At 43.1% G+C, this 26,375-nt stretch overlaps 1 protein-coding gene and 1 non-coding gene across 2 annotated transcripts in view; both read right to left on the bottom strand.

Annotated features, from left to right (window-relative positions):
• The window catches only part of UBE2Q2 (ubiquitin conjugating enzyme E2 Q2), a 52,698-nt gene extending 27,432 nt beyond the window's left edge, over nt 1-25,266 (bottom strand). The window contains exons 1-3 of the mRNA XM_037394116.1: nt 24,811-25,266; nt 7,613-7,717; nt 531-635 (exon numbers count right to left, since the gene is read on the bottom strand). Of these exons, the coding sequence (XP_037250013.1) occupies nt 531-635; nt 7,613-7,717; nt 24,811-24,996 (396 nt within the window). The 5' untranslated portion in view covers nt 24,997-25,266. The remainder of the gene's footprint in view (nt 1-530; nt 636-7,612; nt 7,718-24,810) is intronic.
• Nucleotides 6,517-6,583, bottom strand: LOC119151898. The gene has a single exon (XR_005105601.1). It is a non-coding gene; the product is annotated as a small nucleolar RNA SNORD78 (small nucleolar RNA).
• Nucleotides 25,267-26,375: the final 1,109 nt, after the last annotated feature.

The raw sequence follows: 26,375 nt of genomic DNA, 5'->3' as shown, positions 1-26,375 counted from the left end.
TCGCAACTCTTAATTTGCCAAGTGCATAAAAAGTAAACATAGCACCTCAGACACTCCCTACCCAAAGTAGCATATGGCCTTGATATCCCATGTCTCCGCAAGGGATTGAAGAGGAAGGAAAACATCAATAGTAGTTCATCCAAGTGCACACTGTAAAACATATACTCTTCAAGAAAAAGCAAACAGTGTTTAATCACATTTATGTTTCAGAAGAAAGTAAATTTGGAAAGCACTAGGAATGCACAGCAATTGGCTTGAACAGTATTTAGGAGGGAATTAAACCAACAGCACTGGTATCACATACACACCTTTCAATGAGACAGAAACTCCAAAGCAAATTGTGTAATATTACCACACCATTATTAAATGGAATCCGCAAACAAAATTCAGATTGAGGACACCATAAACCAACAGTGCTCCACATCTCAGTTCTGGCTCACACAAGGTTTAATTGTTCCCATGATCTTGTTTCTTGCAGTTGAAAAAACAAATCCTTCATTACCATAAGGAGCCACAGCTTTTTAATTTACCTGTCCAGCTGGTAATGGCTGATCTAGCATTTCAACATCTGGATGCTGAGGAAGATTATATAATCTGCAGAGGTCACATATTAATCGCTTCAGCTGTTGAAGAAGCTATAAAAAAAGAAAACATGGAAACATCTATTTAAATCAAAGCACAGAACAATATATTTTGAGTTTTCTTCATGTGTTGGTACTGAACTTGCAGTCAGTGCACAGCATTTAAATCTGCACGCACCAGAATAAAGTTTTAAGACCCCTCTTTTTCCCTGTAGTCATTGTAATAAAACCCCCACAAAGGGAAACCAAGGACACAGCAAGTTAAAGATGGCTCCTGTTCATCTCGTCATGTCAAGTGAAAAAGTGAGCAAAAGAACAATCTGCTCTGACAGCATCATCCATTCCAGGCAGAGTTGTCTCAGCCACAAGTCACTAGGGAATAATCAAACAGTCATATTCTACGAGACAAGATGGCCTGTTCCAGTTTCCTAGGTTAAAGAACCACGTCTTCAGAAAAAACCGAGGAACAGCCTGATTTTCTACATTCCAAATCCCTTTCTAGGGCACACCAGTGAGGCACCAGAAGCAACACACATACTGTACAAGGCGTTTAAGCAGCCAGCCTTTGAGCGAGACCCAGGCAGCCTGCTTGCTCTACCTTGTATCAGGCCGAGGCACAATCTGTTACCATCACTGACTTCTGTTCCCAGCCTTCAGTGTTACACTGACTGCGTGCGTTCTGTTAATTGCAAAATAGGGAACACCTTTCGCTCACTGTAATGCTATCCAGAAAACAAATTTAGTTCTGCAGAAACAGAGGAACATTGTTTGCTTCTTGATCACCATACTAATTAAGTGGATTTCCATAGCTGTTAACTTTCTTAGGCAACCTCAGATTCCTAGTTAAGGCCATGACCATAAAAGACTGTTCTACTGCGTGTCCTAGCTTCCCAAGGTCTTCGCATAGTTATGTCAGAAAAATAAAGAAGGGACTGCAGAATACATGTGCAAAATGGACAACACTTCGTTATTTGCACAGCAGTACCCTAAGTGAAGCTGTTACAAATTATATATCCATTTATGGACTTTTCTTTCAGATACTAAAGGGAGTTTGCCTTGCCACTTGTGCAAGGCAGCGTGCAAGACAACCATTTCTGTACACATACCCTTGGCACTATTAGTAGTTACACTCAGAGCAGCAGCCTCCACTCCACTTTGAGTATCTCTCCAAAAAGGAGGGAGATTGAGGCAACGTGGCCTCACCCAAGGTACAGCATAGACTGCATTATCCTGAAAGGATACCTCTACAACACTATTTGGTGTCTGTACGCTGGATTTCTTAAAACATACAATAAATTAAGGCATCTAAGAAAAAAAAATCTTATCATTCCAAAATATTCTACATGTCTAAAGCCTGCTATTGGCCAGTTTAAATGCTCTTACCTTACCCTATTGCAAGTGAAAATTCAGCCTCTTCAAGGTTAAGAACTCATTTCCAAGCCCAAACTGCTAGCAGTGACAAGCAAACGTTGTCCTTATGCTGTCTGAAAGCTTCAGTGCTTTTCCCTTCTCCAGTAGAACTCAAATAATATTCCTATTAAACAGGTACGTTATTTATTGGAGTCCATGAACAGACATACCAGCCTGCCTTGCAAGAATTATGATCGTCTCTATCACACAATGTTTGTGTTCCCATATCATTAGTGACAGTCATCCTTAGCTCAAAAGTAAAGCAGATGACACTAAAAGGATTGGTATATCAGCAACACATTTCTTGTGGGTATATACGTAAGATGTGATAGTTTATGCTGCCAGAAGCTTTCTGTAACCATCACATTTCTCATCAGTGTTAAGACTCTACACCTGTTTGAAACTTTCTGGGTGTCTGAAACATCAGGAAATCTTTGAGCAGTCGTAAAGTGGGCTGATCAATCAAAAAGTCAGTTGGCAGATAGAATCACAGGTCTCAGAACTACTAGTCTCGGTATGTGTAAGATGCTTAAAGATGCACTGCTACACTTCTTGTTGAGAAAATTTTCCTCTGCACAAACAACACTGCCTCATGCAGAGCTGGAGCATAAACTATAAAATTCTAGGAACTGTAATTTTTCTCGTGTATCTATGTAAAGCTAGGCAAGTCATTAATTTGTTTGTATCTGTTGTGAAGCATAGAAAAAACGCCTAAATGGTGGGGAAAGAATACCACCACCGGCATTTAGCTGGTCCAAAGCTTGAAAAAGCAAGTGAACACAATATTAAATGCGTCTTTACAGAAAGAGGCACTAAGGGCTGGGAAAAGAGTTAAGAACCACTTCCTGCCCTGCTTCCTCCACTCCTCATCCTCTTCACGGGATGTCCTGTCGCCTGAATTGAAATTCAGAAGGAACCTGTGCAGCCAGGACCTACATTGTAAGCCTGTCTCACTTCCCTCTGCAGACAGTACTGCTGCAAGGTATGCAGACACTCTCAAAGCAACCAGCTGCTGGCACGACCTGGACCCGAGTACACAGCGGCTGTGCCTGAAGAGGGGTCTCCCCGTCTCCACCAGCACGTTTTCACCTTCTTATTTGCACTGGCAAGAGAGATCACACAACCACGTCACAGCTTACAAACTTCACGACAGATCAATTCCTGACGTGCTTCAGCACATCGGCACCGGTTTCGCTGTACAGGGCGAGGCAGGACCATGCAGCCGAGAGCAGGGACACCCTCCCATGGCAGCAGCCTACACTTCAGGGTTAGGTTAATGCAACGGTGAAACTGCATTGTTATAGCTAAGTTGTTTTACTCGACATCTGTTTCTACGACCTGCAAAGGTGGTGGCAGAGCGAGAAGCTGATCCCATCTCTACAACCCTTCTTCCTTACTCCTGTTTTTCCTCCACAGGAATTCATTTCATATCCTTGATACCTCTGCCATGGATGACCATCACCATTATCCCTTATGCTCTGTTCATACATACGAAAAATCATAGGATAATGCAGGCTGAAAGACATGCCTGGAAGCCACCTGATCGAACCCCCTGCTCTAAGCAGGGTCTAGCATGATTTGGTATGTGTTAATTGTACAGGAATAGACTGTTATCAAAAAAGGATAGCAGATTTCTGCCATGTATTAATAATTTACATGTATTTCCAGGCTAACTTCACGTGCTTGGCTAATGTAAAATACACTTTACACACACTTTAGGGCTACTGAGAAAAGCAGGCTACCAGTACATCAATAGTTTCCCTGGAATACAAACTGCCTAAAGCAGAAACTAAACAGCAACTGGAATGAATAATTCACAGGGTATTAAAGGAACAATGTAAACTGCCAGTGACAAAATATAATGACAAATTTATATATTAATGATATTGATTATAATTAACATGAAAATAACAGCAAAATATTAAAATATTATATATACATCTATAACTTTTAATGCTTCAGGAGTTCTGAAAAGTTGGGACAGTTATGGAAACCATAATGCTGTTATTGAACACAAAAGCACCTCTCAATTTTTTTTTTCCTGTGTTAACATCTTACAAATCTGAAAACAGTTTAGAACAAGTTTTCTGAAACCTGTCCTACATTAGGAGGCCTTTTCATGCACAAGGAGATCAGTATGAAAGCATTGAAAATTTTAGGATACTTTCAATGATATTAATACACTGCTGGGTCTACTATGAAGCAGCTTGTTTTCTGATTACCAAGAAACATAGATATAGTATAAGTATACATATACTTATTCTTCTACATGTATGTATCTATCTATATACTCACATGTTATACCTATTGATTTATTTTATTTTTATTTTTATATAAGTCTTAGCCTACCACCGAAGGAAACCGCTGAAAAAGGATATAACTGTCATTTGGAGCGTGACTCCCTACTTAGCCATCAGGTAGTCTGTGACAGTAACTGGTCTCACACACATTCAGCAGCTTCGGGCGGTTTCAGAAAGTAAAGCAAAGCTGCTTCCTGCATATCATCTTTGACCCCCAACACAGAATTACTTGTTGCCACATTGGTAGCTTGCAAAATCCAACATTCTTTCCTGAAATGCCATCATGTGAGACTAAATCTAAATTCTTAATACAGAAGCAGAGTGCTTGGGGACAGCAGCTTATCCAAGTTGTACGCATACTTATCCCAGGAATTCTATACTTTCGATGTCTTCCATGCAAGTCTAAGCCCTCAAGGTTTGCAGAGTGTGAGAACTGAAGCTGCCTATCTGAATTTAAGTCCATTTCAATATTGTCTTTAAAAAGAAAACCTCCAAATCATGTACAGTTATATTTAAATATATTAAGTAAGATTTGAGACTTTAGACTTGCAACTATAACTTCCATTATATTAAAAAGAATAACGAAATTGAAGTAGGATTTATCTTTTGCATGGCACAACCACTAGAAGGCAGCTGTCAGTTTCAGCTACCTACCAAGTCTAACATAATGCAGATTTTCAGGATCTGAAAAGGAATTCAGGAGACACTAGAGGTCAGAGGGAATTCTGTAGCCCTTCAATCTGCTGACTGAAGCTTGTTCAGTATGAACAGCCAAGTAGCTAAGCCTCCAAACCTAACGTTATCTCTGCTGATCACGTTCTCAACAACTTTTCAGCATTTATAGTTTTGCCTTGACAAATTTTCATAGCAAAAAGCACCATGCTGATGCCAAAGTAAGTAATACAGTTTCAGACCCACAGGAGGTTTTCCAGGAGACATGTGCATGATGTTAACATGGTAAAACAGTTTTCCTTTTATGATGTCAAATGACAAGGCTTCCATATATATATAGTCCTGTCAAGCTCTGGTGCCTGAAGAACATGTTCTTCAGTTTCCCAAACAGCTGATACCTGTCAAAAGTTACAAAGAAAGTACAAAGGACAGAGTAATACCAAAGAACACTAAATCGGTCTACACGTGCTAGCAGTGCTTTTAGCACGTTTGCTATGCTCAGTTGAGCTCCTGGAAGAGTCCAATGCAATTTTCTCATTCAAAATTTGACCATTCCAATAACTTTATGAGTTTAGAGCAACATGGCACAAATCATCTTTTAGCTACAATAAATTAAATGGAAACTGGTTTGAAACATTCCAAAGGTCTAAACTGAACTAAGTGACTTTTTGGGAGATAGCATGATAAGTCAGAAGCCTCTGCATTTCCACAGGTAGTTCCTTATCCTTTCCTATCCTACTCCAAGAAGTCTGTGTGTGAGTTGCTCTAACACCCTTGAAGGGGAGGGAGTTGCAGGGGGAAAAGTTGTAGGGAGAAAAAACAAACCCAAACCCCACAAAGCCAAGCCTTTTGAGCAAAACAAAGTAGTCATATTTTTGTAGTCTTAAGTATTTGTCTCTTCAACCACTCCCATCTGTCTTCACCTTGGCATAACATGATGTGGGGTGGATTCCCGAGAAACCAATGGGCCATCCACAGGTGTCTATTACATCAACCCATCAGCTTTTACACGGGCAAGTACAATCTTGATATCAGAAACTGTTTTCTTACAACATACGTAAGCAGCCTATGTGCATATACAATTCAGTACAGCAAGTCCTATGATGTTTGTGATAAAGCTTTCTACCTTCCTGCAAGCAAAGCTGTAGGTAGTTAAACATAGGAAATACCTTGCCTAAAACCTTTAGTCTGAAGCTGTAGTCACACAGCTTCAAGGTGGAGAACCTTCTGAAAATTGTATTACAGAAAAAGATTGATTTGCCCACATTTTCTGCTACCATACTGTTGAACTTCTTTCTACACAGAAGTCACAAAGACTAAGAGTTCTATAACATTCTTCTAAGTGTAGTTTAGTCAAAGTTTAGGTTGTAAGAAGAAAATACACACCTGATAGGTATGTCTCCTGTATATTATGTTGGATCTGATGACAGGTTACTAAACCACTAGCGTTTCTTTGCAATGCCCCTTTGTTTTTAATTATGGCAAGACCCATGAAGACTCTCGCCTGTTAGTTTTCTAATTATTTCTGCTAACAGTCAAATGCATCCTAAATATTCTTCAGAAAAAGAAATTTACACATCCTTATTTAAGGTCAAGTACATTTGATTAACATTATCCCAGTAAACATCACAGGTAAGTGATTTCACGAGAAAGAATATTCTCAATTTTTCCAAAACCAGGCAAATACCAATGCCACCACACCGTCCATGTAATAAACAGTATTCTGCAGACTGATTAGTTTCATATGCATCACGTGCATGCATGCACCCCTGTACACAAAAATAAACAAAGAATGTTGAAATAATTTGTTAATAAAGATCATCCTTAAGGGCTATTTGATATCCATAATGCTGAATTTGGAGAGGCAAAGCAACTCTTTTAATCACAGAATTTGTCAGTAGGATGCAATACTGCTCTTTGTGGAACAAAGTATATTTGTGCTGAAATTTATTTCCAAGGAACATCCAAGGACATCAAGAAACGCTTACTTTCATGCATAGCATGTGAAGTTGATTTTTATGTTATATGTATACACACACAGAGCTCCTATCACTACATCAAAATACTTACTCAAGTGAGATATAATGCCTGATAGTTTTCCGAAATACAAAACTACCATTAGAATCTGTGCAAAGATGTTTCTTTAAATAGCAATCATCTGAAGTCACGACACTGCTCAAACTTATCACTATCTAAGGAACATTCTGATGAACCAGAAGCTAACAGGTCAAGTTATGTCTTTATTGATAGCAGGAATTCTTTGTATCATAGCCATGTATTGGAGAACACACATTCTCAAGAACACAAAGGTTTTGCCTCCATAACTGATCTCTATGCAAAGAAAACTCTAGAAAAGCTGTTTTATTCAATAGTTTTAAGTTCTCATGCATTTCACTGTTTAAGTATTTTCAGAAAACTTTAAACCATGTCATTATTGGGGCTGAAACTTAACCTTTCAGAAAGCAAGCATTTAAGTCATCTCCTCCTCCTTGCCCCAGATCTTTTGGATTACTTTTGGTTTGTATATTTTTAGAAGAGAAACTTGTGCTTCCAAAAAACCCCAAATAACCCCAAAACTGCACTTACTTAATTGCTTGTTAACGTGACAAAGCTAAATAAACACCCAAAACAACCAAAACACTTGCTCACCAGAGTATTGCTCTTCTTAATATCTTCTAAACGCTCTAAGACTGAAGTCAGGTTTGGGTCATCTGATTCTACAAACCATATTGGTGATGAAGAGGGGTAAGACTCCTGTTAAAAAAAACAAAACAACACAAAAGACCCAACAAATAAATGAATAAAACCCAAAAAGCTTTTTAAATTAATTCACACAAAAAATTTCACAACACAGTATTAACATGACCTTTAATCTTACTCTAAGTCAGGTAACACAGAAGCTTTTAACACAGTATTTTTAAGCAACACAAGAGAAGTTGAAAGAAATCCAGCCAACTGGTTCTTCTAGTATTTCATCCTATTTTCATCTTGATCAGGTGATGGACATACACAAGAAACAGTGCTGAAAAGTTTAAAACCCTGGTGGCAGGTGGAGCAGGAGGGAGAAATTTAGAAACGCATGAAGGTGTTCATTACCAAAAAATGGAATCACACTGAGTACATGTCCAAGAATAAAACTCTACCATTTTTTTATAAAAATACTCTTCCAAATAAAAGCTGTGAGCAACAAACCTGGAATCTTCAGATCTGCTCAAACAGGATTATTCAAACTCTTCTAGCACTAGCCCTCAGAGTTCAGCAACACCGCTCATATCTCCTGCCTTGGAGGACAAGTTAACAGGCAGATCACTATGTCAAAAATCTGCAATTTTATCTTTGTATCATCAAGGCACATAGAGGAGTTTCCACTGTTGAAAGATTTCTCAGACAATATATTGCATACAACCCTATCAAGAAAGCTTACAGAGTAACTGTCCCCCATCGATACAGCCCTACAGTTGTTAGGCAGGTGCCAAAACACATCCTGGTGACAGTGGTGAGACCAAATGCATTCACAGGGTTAGAAGCGTACTCAGTTTTCCAGAACAAGCCACTGTTAGGGCACATACAACATACGGAACACATGTGGCACACAACCTCATACAATCCTTGGTAAGTGATTTTTTCTGTCACTAAGCTGCCACAGCATGCAGCTCTTCAAAAGGGTGCTACAGAGAGCCTTGCTTACAGAAAAGTAAGCAGAAGTCCTTTGCCTCTTGATTAGATATTTCAAATGGCAATACCAATCTTTTTACCGACATGGCTTTGGCAACAGTGAGGATGGATGAAACCACATAGCTTCCAACTCTACAGGAAGCGTCCCTTCATATCAGCAGCACGTTTGGATCTTTTTGTTTTGCTTTAGTTAAGGCATTTTCCACTTCTCACCCATTCAATTAAATTCTAGTAGCTGAAGACAAATTGCTGAACCTCAGTTTTATCAACCAGATATTACCTTCATATCCCCAGGCCTTAAAAAATAATATGACTGAATTTTAATTCATCACCCTCACTGCAGTTTAAAAGGAAAAATTCCCTATTTCTCATTCCAGAGACAACAAATCACGCTTCATCCTTCAACACTTAAGAGTCAAGGTTCCTACTGCCACTCTAACAGGTGACTTCAAAATGTGCACTATGCTTACAAACTTACACCCTTTCTTGATTGCATCTTGCATATTTTTTGCTTTATGGTTTTCAAGACAGCAGTAAAAAGTTTCACAGAAGGCAGGCATCATACCTGTCTGTCAGTGTTAGCATCTGGTCTTTAGTGATTCCCAAGCAAACTTAGCCTTGGCAAGCTCTCAAAGAGCAAGTTCCAAAAGAAAAACCCAGACCTTCCTAACTTAAACTAGCTTCTGTCACTTCAAAGATACTGGGTTTATTAGAATACAGAACACTATCCATTTGAGAACTGGAGAGAAATAGAAGCATGTTAGAATTGGCTTTTAACAACACTTACTTCCTATCTGACCTTCTAGCTGAAGAGCTGAACTTCATAAAAGAAACCATGAGATTAGATCAAGGACATCAGCTTTGGCAAAACAGACCATTCGTGGAGTTCCCACCTGGCAGCATGCTCCAGGGAAGTGCTAGCTCCAGAAGTCTCAGAATTCCCACCTGTAAACTGAAGCCTTTGCACAAACTGAAACAAGCTCAATTACCCCACCCCCACCAAGTTTCTATTTATTTTTTTAAGTCAGAGCTAAAAATACCTTAGAACACATGATATTCCTGGTATCTTTATGAAAAGACGAACTGTTTACACCTTTCAGGTTCACTCCGAAGCATAGCACATGCAGCAGAGGCCTCAAAACACCTGCTCTCGCTTAACTGAGGTCCGACATCCCGAAGGCCTGTCCGCAAAGCCCAGTGCTCAGCTTGCCAAGGTCTTAAGGCTAAGGCGGGCAAATGGACGGGTAAGTTACAGCTGGTTTAATTACCTTCTTCCTTCACCAAACGCAGTACCTTGGAAAAGTGTGTTTTCTCCTCAGTTTCACTTAAGATACTCCTGAAAGACTAACCACTATGACTGCTGGAGAAACATCGAATTCCCAGTTGCCACTGGGTTCCCAAACTATTATTTTTAGGAGCTAGAGCTCATTAAAGATGTTATCAGTACAAACCCTGTAATGTCTCATTCATTTTTAATAACATGCAGCCTACCTGTGAAGTCCTCTGCAACACAGCAATACCCTCAGCCCAAGGCTTCCACGCTGCACGCTGGACCTTTATGCACAGTGGGGACATCGGAAGGGAGACCCTGCCGACTATGGCCTGACTGCCTGAAGACTTGTTTGAACCAGCTGCTTTTGAGGCCTGAACTTCTCTGGCCAGCTCATGAAGAGAAAAGCAATGTGCCAAACACTACTGCTGCAACTTCAGATCACACCAACATTTCCATCAGAAAACACAAAGAATAAGCACGACCCCTTCCAAGATTCATTGAGCCCCTGCTTATTAAAATCCCCAGACTCATTAGAATAAAAATATTCTCCAGATACAGTCAACATTTGTACTGTGTGTGTGTGCATTCTCCCAACAGGTATTTTTCGCCTTTAAAAAAAAAACAAACAAAAAACCCCCAAGTGTTTTTAGTTACGTTAACCCAGTTCTAAGCCAGTCTATTAATTGCAATGATTTATAGAAGATTAACAACCGACAGGCCACTCTTCTAAACCATATCTGGAATCTGAAGAGTGCTTACAGAATAAAGCTCAACTCTTCACTGCCTACATTATTCTTTTCTGACAACTGTTTCTCCTTTCTCCACCAGAAGGATTTAATAAACAAACCCACAGTAGGACATTTGCTGGTCGCAGTCAGTATCTATCCCAGTCTGGTGCGCCTATACAAAAATGTCCTCTGAAGAACTTGCAGCAAATCCTTTGTCAGACAGGGACACGACAGATAGTGCAGATCTGACGATCAAGCAGTCCCACCGTGTGTTGAAATACATTACAGTGGCTACCTGCACGTGCTGATACCTTCTGTACTGAACAACAGTCCTTCTAGGATTTGAAACTGTCTGCATATTTGTGTAGAGACATATGAATTACTATACCCTAAAAATTATTAAATATTCAAATTTTTAGTCTACTTTAGCTTTTGAAACATGAATGGGAACAACACATTTATCAGAAAGGCTTTTCTTAAACACTGTGTGAGCACATTCATTCATCCACATCAGAAAAGGCTTCAAATTTTAGACTTCTGGAACACGGATATTCAATTGCGTATTCCAACTTTTTCACAACAGATGCTTAATATTAACATAGAGGTTCAATCAAACTTCCAGTTTGTTGCAACACTAATTCTTCAGACTTAGCAATAAATACGTTCATTTAACTTAAAAACATAAATAGCACTAAGATTCTCCAGATCTGTAAGTAATCCATATTTTTGGAACAGTTGAGTTTCATGCGAATATGAGTCACTATATTTTGAAATATAGAATTCACACACAAAACTTCGAACATTCTGAGATACATCTTGAGATATAAACAAGCTCATGAGTTTGTACCACCATAGCATGCAATGAAAAACTACGCTTGTGGTTTGTAAGGTCAACTGAACTTCACAGCAGCTAATTCTGTCGAGAGAATTAAGTTGGGTTTTTCCTCCATACCTGCACCCTATAGAGAGAAGAGATGGATTTGAGTTGTCATGTAAGGAACACAAGCTTCCCACATGCAAAAACAAAATTTCATGAGAGGAACCCTAAAATAGCAGTTATTCTACTATTAGTCCTCAGTGGCTAAAACCCAAAACCACCACATGTTATTTTGGGCCTTTTACAAAATCACGGTACGTCAGCTGTGTGGTGTAACCTAGCCTGGCTGCGCAAGCACCACCCACAGTAAGTGTTTGAAATCTTTTATGCAACTGCTGCAACGTGACATTTCCCTGCTCTCTACAAGTAAAACCAAAAATTCATCACAAGAGGCAAAGGCTACAGTGCTTGGATTCAAGCAGCTTTCACAAGCTAGCTTTCCAAGCTGTACGGCGTGCGTTAACGCAACCACTCAGTAAGACGTGACACGATGAGACGACATCACACCGAGCATGCACCCAGGCCCGAGGACAAAGGCTGAATATGTTCACAGACGACTCAGAGACAATTGCAATTCATGGGATCACCACTTCTAGAGAGTCTTTGTATGAACACCAGGACAGGCTGGGACCTTTGTCAACACTAACGCTTCTGTAACAGAATGCAGCAAAAGCATTTCGCCTACTAATAAACATACAAAATACAAAGAGAATAAAGCCCCGCGCTCCTGCCGCTGGAACAATTTCAAAACCTATCATGTCATTTCGGAAAACCACGGCGTATTAGAAGAATACACACAGGATCATGCTGATCAGACATTCCTTTGCATCCTCTACAAGAGGCTCTACTTATATTTTACTAACGATTTTAATTACTGGGGGGAAAAAAGGCAGCAAAAAGTGACAGAAGATACCAGGAACACATGCATTAAGACAGCTTTTCCTGGGTAGAGATCTGTCATCTAAGTATATCCTATCTAAGTTTTCTCACCCTTAACAATATGGCTGTTTTACTTGCAGTGTTATGTAATCTTTATCCTGTTCTGTAAAGCTACAGTGACACAATTTTGACGTTAGAGACTTTTAAACGAGCTCTTTCTATATCACTACAATACTGTTGAAATCGTGAAGTTGCTAAATTAAAACAACCCATCTTGCTCCCATTCCTAAGATCAGAACAACCTATACAGGCAGTTTGCTATGAGGCAGCAGAGCACCCACATTACTTGGCTACACAATGGTGCCATTTTATCATGGCCAAATGGCAGGAAAACATACATCTTCAGCATCATGATTTAAAATTGCAATTACATGCTGACAGCTCTTCATTTTCTTTAATTTGCAGATCATTATAGATTGAAAATTTTTTTCTTCTAAAACTCCTTAGTATACTGGGTAAAAAAGAAATACAAATTGGTTTAATCTTGTAAGTTTTTGCAAGATCTCTATCATTGAGAGAACCTAGTTCTGTTCTTTTTACACCAGCTACAACTAAAACACAGCTGATTTTCACAACACAACTTCTGTCTTCTCAGTCCAAAAGTTTTTGTCCACCCCCCTTTACTTCCAAACAACAGAACATCAAACCCCCAAATCTTTCGAACAGCTTAATTGCTTTGAGAACGCTAGCAAGAGACCATTCCAGCTCACACAAATCTTGGTAACAAAGTAAATACTAATGTAACAAGGCATTTCAGAAGGCTAATACAGTCTTTTCAAGGTGAAAATGTTTGCAGCTATAAACACACAAGTGATTGATCTCAAATCATAGATGGCTTTCCCTCGGCAGACACCTTGATGCTACCAAGTTTGCTAGTTTGAATTAAATAGCAGAATTAATTATTTTTAACTAAAATCAAGTCCCACTAGTTAGGGATCACATACATATCCTATACGAACATCCAAAAAAACACTGAAGATTAAACTATACAATTAGCTACAGTTTAGTACACATTTGAAATTGTTAGCCATTCACTAAATTTTTCACCTGTGTCAACCTGCCTTTAGAGGAAAAAGAAAAACCCCACAGAGTTAACATTAACAAAAATATCAGGATTTGAGAAGATACTCTTAAAGCTAAAGTTTAGCTTGATGGCCATAAAATACTAGAGCTTACAGCTTCTTAAAAGTATTAGTTGTGATCACACAACTGACAGACTGCTTCCCATAATTAGGGGCCAAATTTTCCAAAGGCAGCTTAAGATGCAAGTAAGACTCTTCTGCCACTAAGTATTTGAGTGCCTGTGAAATCTACAGGCCAAGAAACTTTAAAAGTCAGCAGACTGTCATCTGCCCTCCCATGCAATTCTTTATCATAATTAAAAAAGGAAGAAAGCATGAAGGGTCACTTTCAACTCGGGTTTTTTGAAACTTCAGTGGAAGTACTCCAAACAAAGCTACTTCAAAGAAACCTCAAGGTGCTAAAACCCCAAAATTTTGTGTTTTCAAACATCCAGACATCACCATTTGCTCTGTTGTACAGACTGAATGAGTTATTTAACATATTATAGTATTCTAACATTTAATAATTTCCAAGCCCAAGTAAAAATTTGCACTTTTACATATGAAATAATTGTAATTTCTTTAAGAATCTACCAGTTCGGTGATCCAGAGTTCCAAAAGAAAAGCATATGTGATGGGGGGTGGGGGTGGCATTTAAAAATAAAATTTAATATTGGGGGTAAGGAAGCAGCAAAGTGAATTTTACCCATCCCTGCTGAACAAGGGGAAAACTTCAACCTGCTTCTGCATTTTAAGGTTGTATACAACATGCTATTAACTTGTTCAATGCATATAAACAGAAGGATATTTTTTATTCACTAGAGTTCAGTTAAACAGAGATCTTTTAACTGTTCCCATACCACGAAAAGCAAGCTTGTACTAGCTTTAATTTTCTAACACTTCTCCTGGAGTCAAGGCCTGACACGCTCAGTTCAGTGAGAATACTTGTTACAACTTACGCATTTGGTAAGGTACCAAGTTCAACTGACAGACACGTGTCTCTCAAACATAGAAAATTACCGCAGTTCTACCCTCAAGTTTAATGACTGTCTTGACAGCTACAGCCTATACAAGACAATCCCAGATGAAGCGGCATGCTTTGGTTGGATCCCTGGAGACTGCAAGAGCTTAATCATCCTGCACCTTTACAGAGGTATTATGGGATTCATTCACTTACTCTTCTGTAGGCTTGCCGATAACACTCATCGCTGCCGAACTGAACACCTTCAGGAGTGCGTTAAGACAACACAACTAACAGGGTCATGATTTTCCTCTCCCACACACTCTCCAGGGAACAAGGCAAGTGTAGCAGAGTATCTTGTTTTAGATTAGTTTGTGTTATTGAATACAGCCGTGTTGGAGAAGAAGGGGTCAAAGGCATGTGCTTTATTAAACAGAAAAACCGTCACAAACCACAATTCTATAGGTACCTGTAAAATTCACCCTACAATCACAAATTGCCCCCAAAAAAACCACAGTTGTCTGTACAAACAAGTTCTACTGATTGCAGAAAGCTACAACAAAATAACCACAAGGAAGCATTTCTGTTAAGAGCATACAGGATCGTTATGGATGTTACTTCTGTCTTCACAACAGACATCCTCTTGGGCAGAGCAAGGCAGCTCCTCTCCTGTCACATCAGGCTTTTATAGACACACTTGCCACAGTCTGCCACTTTGCACCTTCTACAGTCACTTTCTGCACAAGTGCACATTGCCTACAGCATGTTTTTAAATCAACAGAAAGCCAAGATTATGGAACACTTTTTGCAATATACAGATTCAGCAGCATTTGCAAGCACCAGTATTTATAAGATGGTGACCACAGCTGAGTACGTATGAATGGGGACAGTATTTCAATGACACTTCATATGTAAAAATTATTCCAAACCCCAAGAAGCTTGTAATTTGCAGCTCTGCATAAATTCATTTGTTCAATCCAAGCCCATAGAATTCTCTCAAAATTATTAGAGAATCTTTGACTTCTTTACTTCTGGATACACCCAAGACATAAAGTGATGTTTTGAGAAAAAAAGAATTCCTTAAGCAAATGCTGCTTTCAAACAGACACATAGAAGAGCATAGAAGAGGCCAATATTTTCAAAGTTCATGAAACAATCTAAGCTACTTCCATGTTTTAGTTCCACATCTCTATCCAGGGGCACACATTTAAATCTCCCACTGCTCAAACATCATTACCTTAGAGGCAGCCAAAACACATACAACCGAAGTAGCAAAGGCATCAAACATCACTTCAAGTGGTCACAAACATGAATGCAGATGTGGCATCATAGTTCTTATATTTCTTATGGTCAAGTTCTTTTGGTCAAGTTTTTACAGCCAGTCATTCTTCAAACTATTTAATCTACACAAAATGTCCCAACTCCTGATGTTGGTATGTGAAACTGCACACTACCCATGGAAAAACAGGTTTATCAGACTCTCTTATCAGCTGCCACAACCTCATCCACTCCCCTTCCCAAACAAAAGGCAGCAGGCCTTGTTCAGTATAACATAACTGCACAGTACATATACTTGTCCAGTGTAACTACACAGAATTAAAATACAAGGTTTAGCATAAAAACAAAAAAAGGCACATTTTCTGATAAAAACACAGATATTTATGATGATGGCCTGGGGAATAAAATGTTGCTTCACAGTCAAGATAATGTGGCATGCCACCTATCCATTCAAAGAAATTCACAGAAAAGACAGAACACTCTTAACACTTTTGTATGGACCTGAAGTAAAATCCACCAAACGCTCACATACTGCTGCTCCAACACAACTCCTAAGTTAACACTAAGTATGATTTAGCTAACAGCATAGCAAGGGATACTCGTTCAAGAGCAGCGTGTAGTCACTGAAAATGAAAACTGTTGTAGAGGGCCAGCCCAGCTAAGTGAGCGACGGAACATTCCTTTGCCAATACTACTAACAGCAACGAATACAGTTACAGATCACCCGCACTGAAAATCGAGTGAAGAACACAGCATCGCTGGAGGCTAAGTGACTGGCTTATCAGGAGAAAGGTTGTAGAGCTGAGACTTGAATCCAGATTGTCACCATGGCACCTCACGCAGTCAAAACAAACCTGTCCTGATCCTCACATACAAAAACCCCGCTGAGTGCTTGTACTCCTGTCTTGACAGTTGTCAGAGGATGTTTCTTTTAGAGCCCTCAGCCACAAGGGGTTCTCTTCTTTAATGCACATATAATACAGGCACTCCAGCTGGCAATGGTTTATCTAATAAGCAGCTAGACATGCACTGAAGAGAAAGGTATTTTGCCAATCTGATTCTCCAATACTCTTTCTTTACCAGCAGCACAGTATGCTAGGTGCCCAAATTCCTGAAGGAAGTCTGGTTTCTTGAAAAAAAATTATCAACGCATTTGAATCATCAAGAGTTATTAATTACCAACTTCTGCAACTGTACAGAAAGTACATTCAGAAAAGGTACCATCAACACCAGTGTCACAAAGCCAGAGTGGCAAGAAACAGCTTCTACTACAGCCAGAACTGAAGAAGTTTTGTAACTAAGTTGGCGCATGTCACACTCCTCACAACTTCACTTGAAAGTTTCCTAGCAGACTTATTCTTGCCTTTATCACTTTGTTATCCCACAGCATGCAAAGTCTGACGCCACTTTTGCTGCCAGCCAAAAATCCAGACTTCCCCTTCCTCCTCTTCATCCTCTCACCATTCCTAGAATGTTGCAGCAAAAGCCTGACTTTGACAGGTCTACAAACTCCTACTGCAAACAATCAGAAAATCAACTCTGTGAGAAACTCCAGAGCAGACTTCTAACTTGCAAATTCTCCAAGAATTTACATCTTTCAAGTGTTCAAATCGCTTAGTCCCCCTTCCATCCAAGGCACTGCGCCCTTTCCCCTTCTCTGTGAACAGTTCTCCTCTTACGCCCTTTCCTTTTACAAATGTGCTGTGCCCCAGACATCTGCAGATAGAAGGATTTTTCATTCTCACCCACTGCTAACAGAGGTCCTGCTGCTCTACCGCTCTTACACCCGAGTTCCCCAGCTCCCCCTCACAGCAACCTGTATGCAGCCACCCTGACTGCTAGTCACCGGCCTTCAGATTAGAGCCATTTAGATGGAACTTTGTCCCCCACATGCAAAATCTCACTATCATGGAGTTCAACCAATGTTTACCATCAATAAATTAAATACTGCGCTCTTACCAGTCATTTCCTACTTCAAAAATTCAAGGAAGCCTGTGGTATCTTGAACACCACCTCACAGGAACACTTTCATCTTTTTTTCCTAATGCCACTATACAAGTTCTGACAGAGCTTATGTTTCTGCCTTTCTGGATATACACTGAAGAAACCATTGCAACATCTGCACCTGTACCAAACTCTTGCTCTCAGAGGGGTTAAAAAAAACCTAGGTACCTGGGAGAATGGAGAATGCAGTCCAAACTAAAGTTCAAGAAATCAGGTACTAACTGCTCTACAGTACTTAATACACCAGGATGTCTTGTATGCATGAGATAACATAAAAGACACAGAACACACAAGGTCATTATTTTAATTGCACCCTTAAAGATTAGGACTGGAAGCAAGAAATCAGCAAAACATACACGAACTGGTAGGCTTGTTTCCAGCAAAGATCAACTGAGAACTATTCTGATCATACTAGCTTCAGCTGTACAGATAGGCTGATGTAAGGAGCTAAATGTTAAACAGCCTCTCCTTACTATAATGAGTCATTTAACTTTCCAGTTGTCTTCTATGAGCTGGTGACAGGTCATTTTCACTTCTAAGGAGTCTGCAGCTGAAGACATACAGTGGAATGCTTACTAAACCATAAACTTGTGTCTCTTAAAAATAGCATATTACCATTCACGGTCTAAAACAAAAATTCTAAAAAAATCAATTTCAGGCAGGAGTTCAGGGTTTTATAACCCTTCAAAACTACTTAAAGGCAAACAAGCTGACAGTACCGAACACTAGTCCACACTGAGGCATAACTAAAATATTTCTGTTAATCAGCTTCTACAAACATTTGTTCCTATGCATAAGTTTTGCCCCTCTTTGGTTGGTTTTTGTGGGTTGGGTTGGTTTCTTTGGGGGAGGGTGGGTGGGTGGCGGTGGTGTGAGTGTGTCTGATAATACTATTTAGAGAACTGTCTCCATCTTTGCATCCTCCATTGTCCTGAAAGGAATTTGATTTTAGAAGTAAACAAACAACTTGTCTGGTCCAGTCGTCTCTATTTAGCTGTCACTGTAACAAACCAGACACTCATGTAGGGGCACCGGCCTGATGCTGGCTCGGATATTCTGCACAGGAGTGATCCCAAGTGCTGCCGAGGGCTCAGCCAGCGCTTGGCAAGCGGCTCGGTCAGCAATGCTGGCTTCAGCAGTCTTCCCCAGTACTCGCTCGCTCCTGTGCCCTCTGTTGTGACGGTACAGCTGTTTGTGCAGCCACGCAGCGAACCAGACTGGGAAATGATCCAGACTAACAATAACCTAGTAGAAAAATTTTACACGCCAGCCAGGTCCTTAATCCAGTAATCTTAATTTTGGCCAACTCACAGGGCAAATAGCCTGTGCTGCCCTGCGAGCAACAGCAGCATTACAGAGTGCACAGACACACAACCATACTTTGTTCTTTCTAGCATTCATGATTTTTAATTAATGTTGAGGATATCGACGTGTCATCAATATGCAATATCCCCTGGTAGAACACAGAAAAGACACTTGCAGATTCATTCTAGACTAACAGAATGAGGTTACTCTTTTTCCGGGAACATACTGGATTAACTCCATTAATAACTTCTGATTTTACAAACTTCCACTGTAGACATACCACCACAACAAATTTGAAAGTACAACCTTATTTTCCAGAGTAACTCCCTTGGTTTTTCCTCATTTCATTGATAAAAAGCTTTGACAGAAAAGTCAAAAATCTTAACAGACCCCACCCCAACTCCAGCACCCCTTGTCATCCATCTGTCCATCCATCCCCAAACCAAAGGTAGCAGTACATAGTCATCTTTCTTGTAGCCTGAAGGGTCCCTGGTAAGGCCCACAACCAGTGCTTCAATTTTGACACAAAGTAAATATCGTTGGCAACACAAGCCAAAGGCAACCATCACATACCTGCAGACGCCTGTTACACAGTAGCCCTACTCTGTTAGCCTCTTAAAAATTAGTGAATATGAAGAAACTTACAAAAATCAAAAAGTATCTTTCAATCTTTCACAAAAACCTCATGAACAATTAACATGAGGAAGCATGCTAAGTAAAAAGAACATAATGATTTTCTATAAAACTTTTTCCAATTATCAAAGTGCAGGGAGAGCTCTTTTGAGGACCACAACAGTCCCACTTCCGAAATTATAGTATCACACAAGAAATCCATTTGAAGTAAGCGCAATTTCCTGTACATTAAAACCTCAAAATAAGCCAGCATTTATATTTGAAGCCCACCACTGTGCTTTTCTAGGATGTTTTAGAAGCACTCCATAAATCATAGAGGAGGAAGAACAACTGCCTGCAAGGTCCTGCAGCACTAACAGTTACAGCCTTTCACACATAGGACAACTGAGCTGTGGTGTCAGAAAGTAAGGTCCTATGTCTTCCAGCCACAAAAGACTCCTGCCACCCCTTTTTGCAATGTTCTTTTTCCAGTTGCACTCTTGGCATACAAAGAAGTTAAAGTCCTCACTCTTCTAGTATTTTTTGTTTACTTAATTTTGTTTTGCTAAATAAAACAAGACTAAGCTTCTCAGTTTGTATTGCGCAAGTCATGTTTGATAACAGCTACTTGATTGCCTTTTTTAAAATGCCAACTATATCTAATTCTAGTTAGAAAAGTACATATTATCAAGACAAAGCTGTGTATGCTTTTATTTAGTCCTGGTATTCATATGCTGCAAGACAAAGGTCTCAACCTCACTACAGGATGTCTAGTGATCTAAAAACAACAAAAAAAATATATCTGTGGTTTGAACTGAACACCTCATTCATTATGTGGTTAGTTCCGTGTACAAATAAATCTTTTTAAAAGGTTATTGGCTGCCTAGGCACTACCTAGGAGTGCATTTAATCTTTAGATCTTATGTATATACCCAACTTGTCAAAAGCTTTCACTGGTAATATCCTTTCATCCATTCTGGTTTGGGGGGTGGGGGGGGGGGTGGGGGGGGTGGAAGTGCCTTCTACCATCAATTGCAGTTATCTGTAGACAGCAACCTTTTCAATTCTTTCATAACAACTTCTAACTCCAATTTAGCAGCAGAGTATTTTTCAGTGAAAGCAGAAGATACTACTTTCCAGAAGAGAAGCAAGAGTATACTGGAGTCAGCCATATCACCTGAATCGAATCGTTCATGTATGAACATTATCACTGCACATCAGAAAAAAAGGTAAAATCTGCTCCCACTCAGAGCTGGCACAAACCTCATTCTACCTGCAAGTGCTACTGGAAGACACAGAATTTCAACGGTAGTTTGGTGTATGGGTGGAGAGATATTAATATCCAGTTTCTCTCTGAAGAGATCATATAAAAAATATGAGATGTTTTATAGCAGTCCATATGAGTCCTTTTCCTTACAACAACAAGGAAAATACTGAGTAATTCTGACACACCCTTTGGTATACTATGACGTAAGTCCAATCAGGTACCAAAGTGAAATTACAGATTGCATTGAAAGGCACTTACATAAAGTCATGATCAATAAACACACTCCTCTAAGGCCACTGTTTTGATACTATTTAAAAAAATATGCAGAACAGGACCAGGATAAATACATATAATTTGTGAAGGACACCGGTTTATTGAACTTCATTAATAGGAATGCTGCTGTTATATAAAAAGGAAACCAGAATAAAACTCCAGAACGGAGACACTGCTGTTGGCATAACAAATGGGAATGTGAAGGTACACAGCCTGAACAAGTTCAATAATTAGACAGTTCTCAGGATAAGCAGCAGTGTTTCTGACAGGGGTGACTCCACCCTGAAGAGCCTTGTTTAAAATAAACTGATTAACCATTTAAGTTCCAATATGGGTCACTACCAGCAGTTAGGACAGACAGACTTGGACAAAGTTTGCCTGTCGCTTTATGAAACAGAGGAGCTATTGAATGAAGTATAGCTTGCTTTAATTCCAAGCATTGCTCAGTATCACAGGTACGCTACTCCTAGGATGCTGCAGCAAATGCCCGACTTTGACAGGTCTACAAACTCATACTGCAGACAATCAGAAAATCAACTCAGTGAGAAATTCCAGAGCAGGCTTCTAATCAAACTGTAGAACTCAGTCTAGGAAACTTGTGGAGATCCATGCAGCTCCTAAGCAGACATTCTCCCTCTCCTCTCCGGGAGGACATTTCCCCTTTCCTCTGCCTTATCCCTCCAGACCAGAGAAAAGAAAGAGATCCACTGCGAAGATCAGAACAACTTGGTGATCAGGTCTCTTTTCAGACTTTGTGCAGAAGCTACTGCAAGCTTACTTCCCCACCAGGTTTTTCTCCATCCAGTAAATTCAGCATCTGTATACAATGCTAGACAGCTTTCATTTTAGTTAAAACACTGAGATACCCAAACGGAACAAAGAAAAAAGTGATTATTGAGCTTTGTGCTTACTCTTCCCCTTAACAGGATTCTTGAGCATCCAGATGCAGAATCTACGGCCAGCTTTTGTTGAGTAAGGGAAATACTGTGGCTTGATCAGTATTGTATGGGTTAAGCTGGTTAGAAGAAGCAAACAGCTAAAGTTATGTATCTGCACTGCAAATCCAGAGCACTAAGATAGCAGCTTCTGACGCAGAAGGTGAGTCTCCCCAAGAAAACATATTTACCAAGAACTTTGCAGCCTTAACCAGCTTTTTCATGCTACTACTGCCATTTCAAGTTCTCACAGTACCTGCAGATCCACTGAAACGCAGTAAACAAGACTTATGCTTTTCTAGTTTACAGTACCTACAGAAAAAAAAAACCTGGAGGCAATTAGGAGTGGGAGCCAAGAGACTCAATTCGGGGGGGGAATACCACTTTTGTCACACAGAGTTTCTAACACCTGTGTCAAAAATCTAAGGACAGAAGTCAAAAGGTCAGCTTTCTCTTTTTGGCCCCATCATCTGCTGCCCACTTGTTTCAAGAGAGCCACCTCTATCTCAGGTTGCCCTCTCCCATTTATTTTTAACAGACAGGGCAAATAGCCATTTACCTCAAAGAGCCAAAAGTTAGTCAACACTGGGAAGCACCAAGCTGCTTGCAGACAACTGTGAAACAAGTTTCAAGAAGCTCAGACACAGCCTTCTCCCACAGCAGAAGTCTTGGCTCTAAGGTTTGAAACTACTCTTTCCCTGTTCTTTGCCACGGTTCCAATAGCATGCGAAAGACCTCTTGACCTTTAGGGCAAGTGACAGTAATAGCAGATTGCAGACACTGTTTCCTCCTCAATACATAAAGACACCAAGACTGAGCTAAGCTTGTTTCTTGCTTGCTCAGACACACATCAACCAACGGCCTACAAGCAAGCGGGTGTATTTATTTGCAACTTAGCAGAGAATGACTATTTGTCTTAGCTACTTTCAAAGCAGCCTCAGAAGTAGGCAGACACCACAGCACAAAAATCCAAGGCACCAAAAGCTTCAGGGCTTACTACTTGGCAAAGAAGAAATAATCCATCAAATTCAACCGGCAACTGAAGGTGCACAATCATCAGACCTTTTATTTTACTCTTTAGAGACTTAGGAAACAGATCATGTTGTGAGGAAAGAAACAGCCAGACTTCTCAGCAACGAAATCCCCTCTACCAAATACAAAAATTGTTCAAACGAAGTCACACAATCCATCATCGGAACAGTCACATCCAAAAACCAGAACACCAAAGCATCTTGCTTATTTTACCCCAGAAACATCTTATGTCTGACAAGTCTATACAAGTGTCAGGTAAAGCAAACACCTGTCCCATGACCACAAAACTGGCTTCTCACACCAACCGACTGTGAGACCCGAGAGTGTCCTTCAATTTTACAGTCACTTTGTAAGTGTGTAACTTTGTAAGTTACAAAGTAAGGATCTGACCAAGATTATTAGGTTCGGGTGCACATTTTCACCTTTCGCTACTCCAGTATTTACACTTCTACACATTTCTACCTCCACCATATCTGTCTGAAACGTTCACCCTTTTAAAGGAAAAAAAAAAAAAAAGAAAAAAGAAAAAAAAAAAAAGAAAAAAGAAAAAAAAAAAAAAGGCCTTCCTCACACCCTGGAGCACTGAGCTTCACCCAGTGAATCACACACGATCCCTGTCTTCACCCTGTCAGACACTGTCAGTGCTCTACTCTCGCACTGAACCTTGACAAGGCGTCTGAACTCACCTGCACCCACAGCCAGCCCAGCAAACCCGCACCGCGGCCGCGCAGACCCCCGGGCAAGCTCAGGCCCTGAACTCCCAGGCACCCAGCGGGGCTCGCCACGGCACGCAGCGCCGCCGAGTTCACGCTGCTCCCCCCCCGCACAAGCCAGCCCCGGCGAACTCACGGGGGACCCGCCGCACGGCGCCGGGACGCGCACGCCCGCCGGCGGGAGCCCCTCCGCTGAGGCGGCGCCCCGAGCCCCACAGCCCCCCTGGTCGCCGCCGCGCCCCGGGAAGCGCCCGGCGGGGGCCAGCGGCGCGGTCCCAGCCCCACACGCCGCCGCGGAAGGCAGGGCGACTGGTCCCGTCCCCCCCCGCCGCGCCGAGCCCCGTGGCCCGGCCGCCACCCCGGCCGCCGTGCGGCTGCAGGCCGCGGCGCGCTCGGCAACGCGCCGGCCCCCGGGCCCCCGCCGCTCGGGCAGGCGGCCGGCGCTGCCCGTGCCCCGCCGAGGCGCCCCAGGGGCGGGAGGGGCGCCTCCGCTGCCCCCGCCGCCCTCCCGCTGCCCCGGGCGCGGCCCCGCGGACCGGCCGCCCGCTCGCCCCGGGCCCAGCCGCCCTTTGTTCCGGCTCCCGGCCCCGCGGCGCCCGCGTCCTTCCCCCGCGCCCGCCGCCGGCCCCGGGGAGGCTGCCGGGCCCCCACCCCGGCGAGTAGCGGCGGCCGGGGGGCGCCCGCTCCCTAACTTTCGCGGCGGGGAGGAGCCGCGGCGCCTCTGGGGGAAGCGGGCCCAGGCGCCTCGGCGGCCCCCCGGCCCGGCCCCGCGGTGGGCGGAGGCCCCGGGCCCCCCGGTGCTGAGTCACCCCCGCGGCGGGGCTGCGCCCGCTCCCCGCGCCCCGCAGACAATGGCGAGGGCGGGCCATGCCCCGGCCCTCCCCCGCCGCCCCCGGCCCGCTCGGCCCCCGCACCGTGATGTTGCAGTGGATGGTGAGCGGCGGCGGCGGCTGCGGGCCGGAGCCCGGCGGCGGCGGCAGCAGCACGAACTGGCAGTGGAGCTCGTCCAGCTTCCAGGAGACGATGCGGAAGCGCTCGTGGTCCTTGTCGAAGATGGACTCGAGGAACTTCAGCTCGGCCTTGAGCCCTGACACCGACATCCTGGCCTCATCTCCGGGCCCGGGCCTGCGCCGCCTCGCCCGCGCTGCCACCGCCTCCCTCCGCCTCAGCCCGGCCCGACCCTGGCCCCGGCCGCGCCTGCGGGGCGGAAGATGGCGGGAGGGCGGGGGGCCGGGGCAGCCCCAGCCGGCGGGGGGACGGCGAGCGCGGCGGCGGCTCCCTTTGTACCGGCCTGCTGCGCCCGCTCGCCCGCTTGAAAGGGCAACAGCGCAGCCCGCTCCCCCTTCCCTTCCCCTTCCTCCCCGGCGGGCTGGGCCAGGCCCGCCAGCCGCCCCGCCCTCGCCCTGCCCTCCTCCCGCTAGGCCGGCCCCGCTCCCGGGACACGCAGGAGGACCGGGCCGGCCCTCTGCCCCTCCCCCGGGGCAGCCGCCCGCCTCCCCGCGCCCGCCCCACCGCTCCCGGCCAGCGCCGGCCCCGGTCCCCGGCCCGCCACCACCACCGGCTCGCCACCCCCAGCCCCCGCCCCCGGCCCGCCACCCCCTGCCCGCCGCCGCCGCTGCTCACCCGCGCCGGCTCCGCCCCGGCTTCGGCCCCGCGGGAGGGCACCCGGGCTGCGGCCGTACCGCGCTCGCATCCCGCCGGGAGAAAGCTGCGGGCTGGGTGTGCACTGGCCACGCCGGCGCCCCGCCAGCCCCCAGTGCTCCTCGGTCAGCCAGCACCAGCCGGCGGCTCCTGCCCCGCCCGGACCGGTCAGTGCGAGCGCAGCCCGGGCCGGTATCTGCGGGCTGGCGGGCGGCAACGCAGCGGCCAGGAAAAACGCCGGGGTTGCACGTACGTTCCTCTGGAGCTGTTCGTACAACACGGTGCCCCCAGAAAAAGCGCCGCGAAGTATGAAAGCCCAGTAAAGTGAATACTCGCTGCGTTCAGGGTTCAGGGATCAAGAGATGCCGCCTCCATTTCTATCACTCCCCGGCGCTGGGAAAATCACCTCTGTGCCTTTATTTGTCCCTTTCCATCTTGGTTTGGGCTATAGGCAGCTGACAGCTCTTAGGGAGCCAGGATCAGCTCTCCATGGCATAAAGAAATTGCTGTGATACAAGTAATACTGACGCACAGCATCCTTCTTGTTTCCTAACCAGCTTTCAACTAATGCAGTACACACATGCACACGCGCAAACCTGGAATAAGGAATCGCCTTTTTTTTTTTTATTGATATTTTATATGAACCTTTAATTTCAGAGGAACTGGCAGCACTTCACAAACCACAAGCTGAATCTTGTCAAGTGGTGAGAACTCTAATCTTCATCCAGAAAAACAGTTAACGCACATACCCAACTCCAAACATATGGAAGTCTTACTGATTTGTGGGCCTGAAATCTCCTGTTCTTCCGGCAAACAGAGCTGCAAAGAACACACATTG

This window comes from Falco rusticolus, chromosome 7, assembly GCF_015220075.1.
Source record: "Falco rusticolus isolate bFalRus1 chromosome 7, bFalRus1.pri, whole genome shotgun sequence".
Classification (NCBI taxonomy): Eukaryota; Metazoa; Chordata; class Aves; order Falconiformes; family Falconidae; genus Falco; species Falco rusticolus.
Note: the sequence above shows the minus strand (reverse complement) of the source record. Positions and strands in the feature narration are given on the sequence as shown.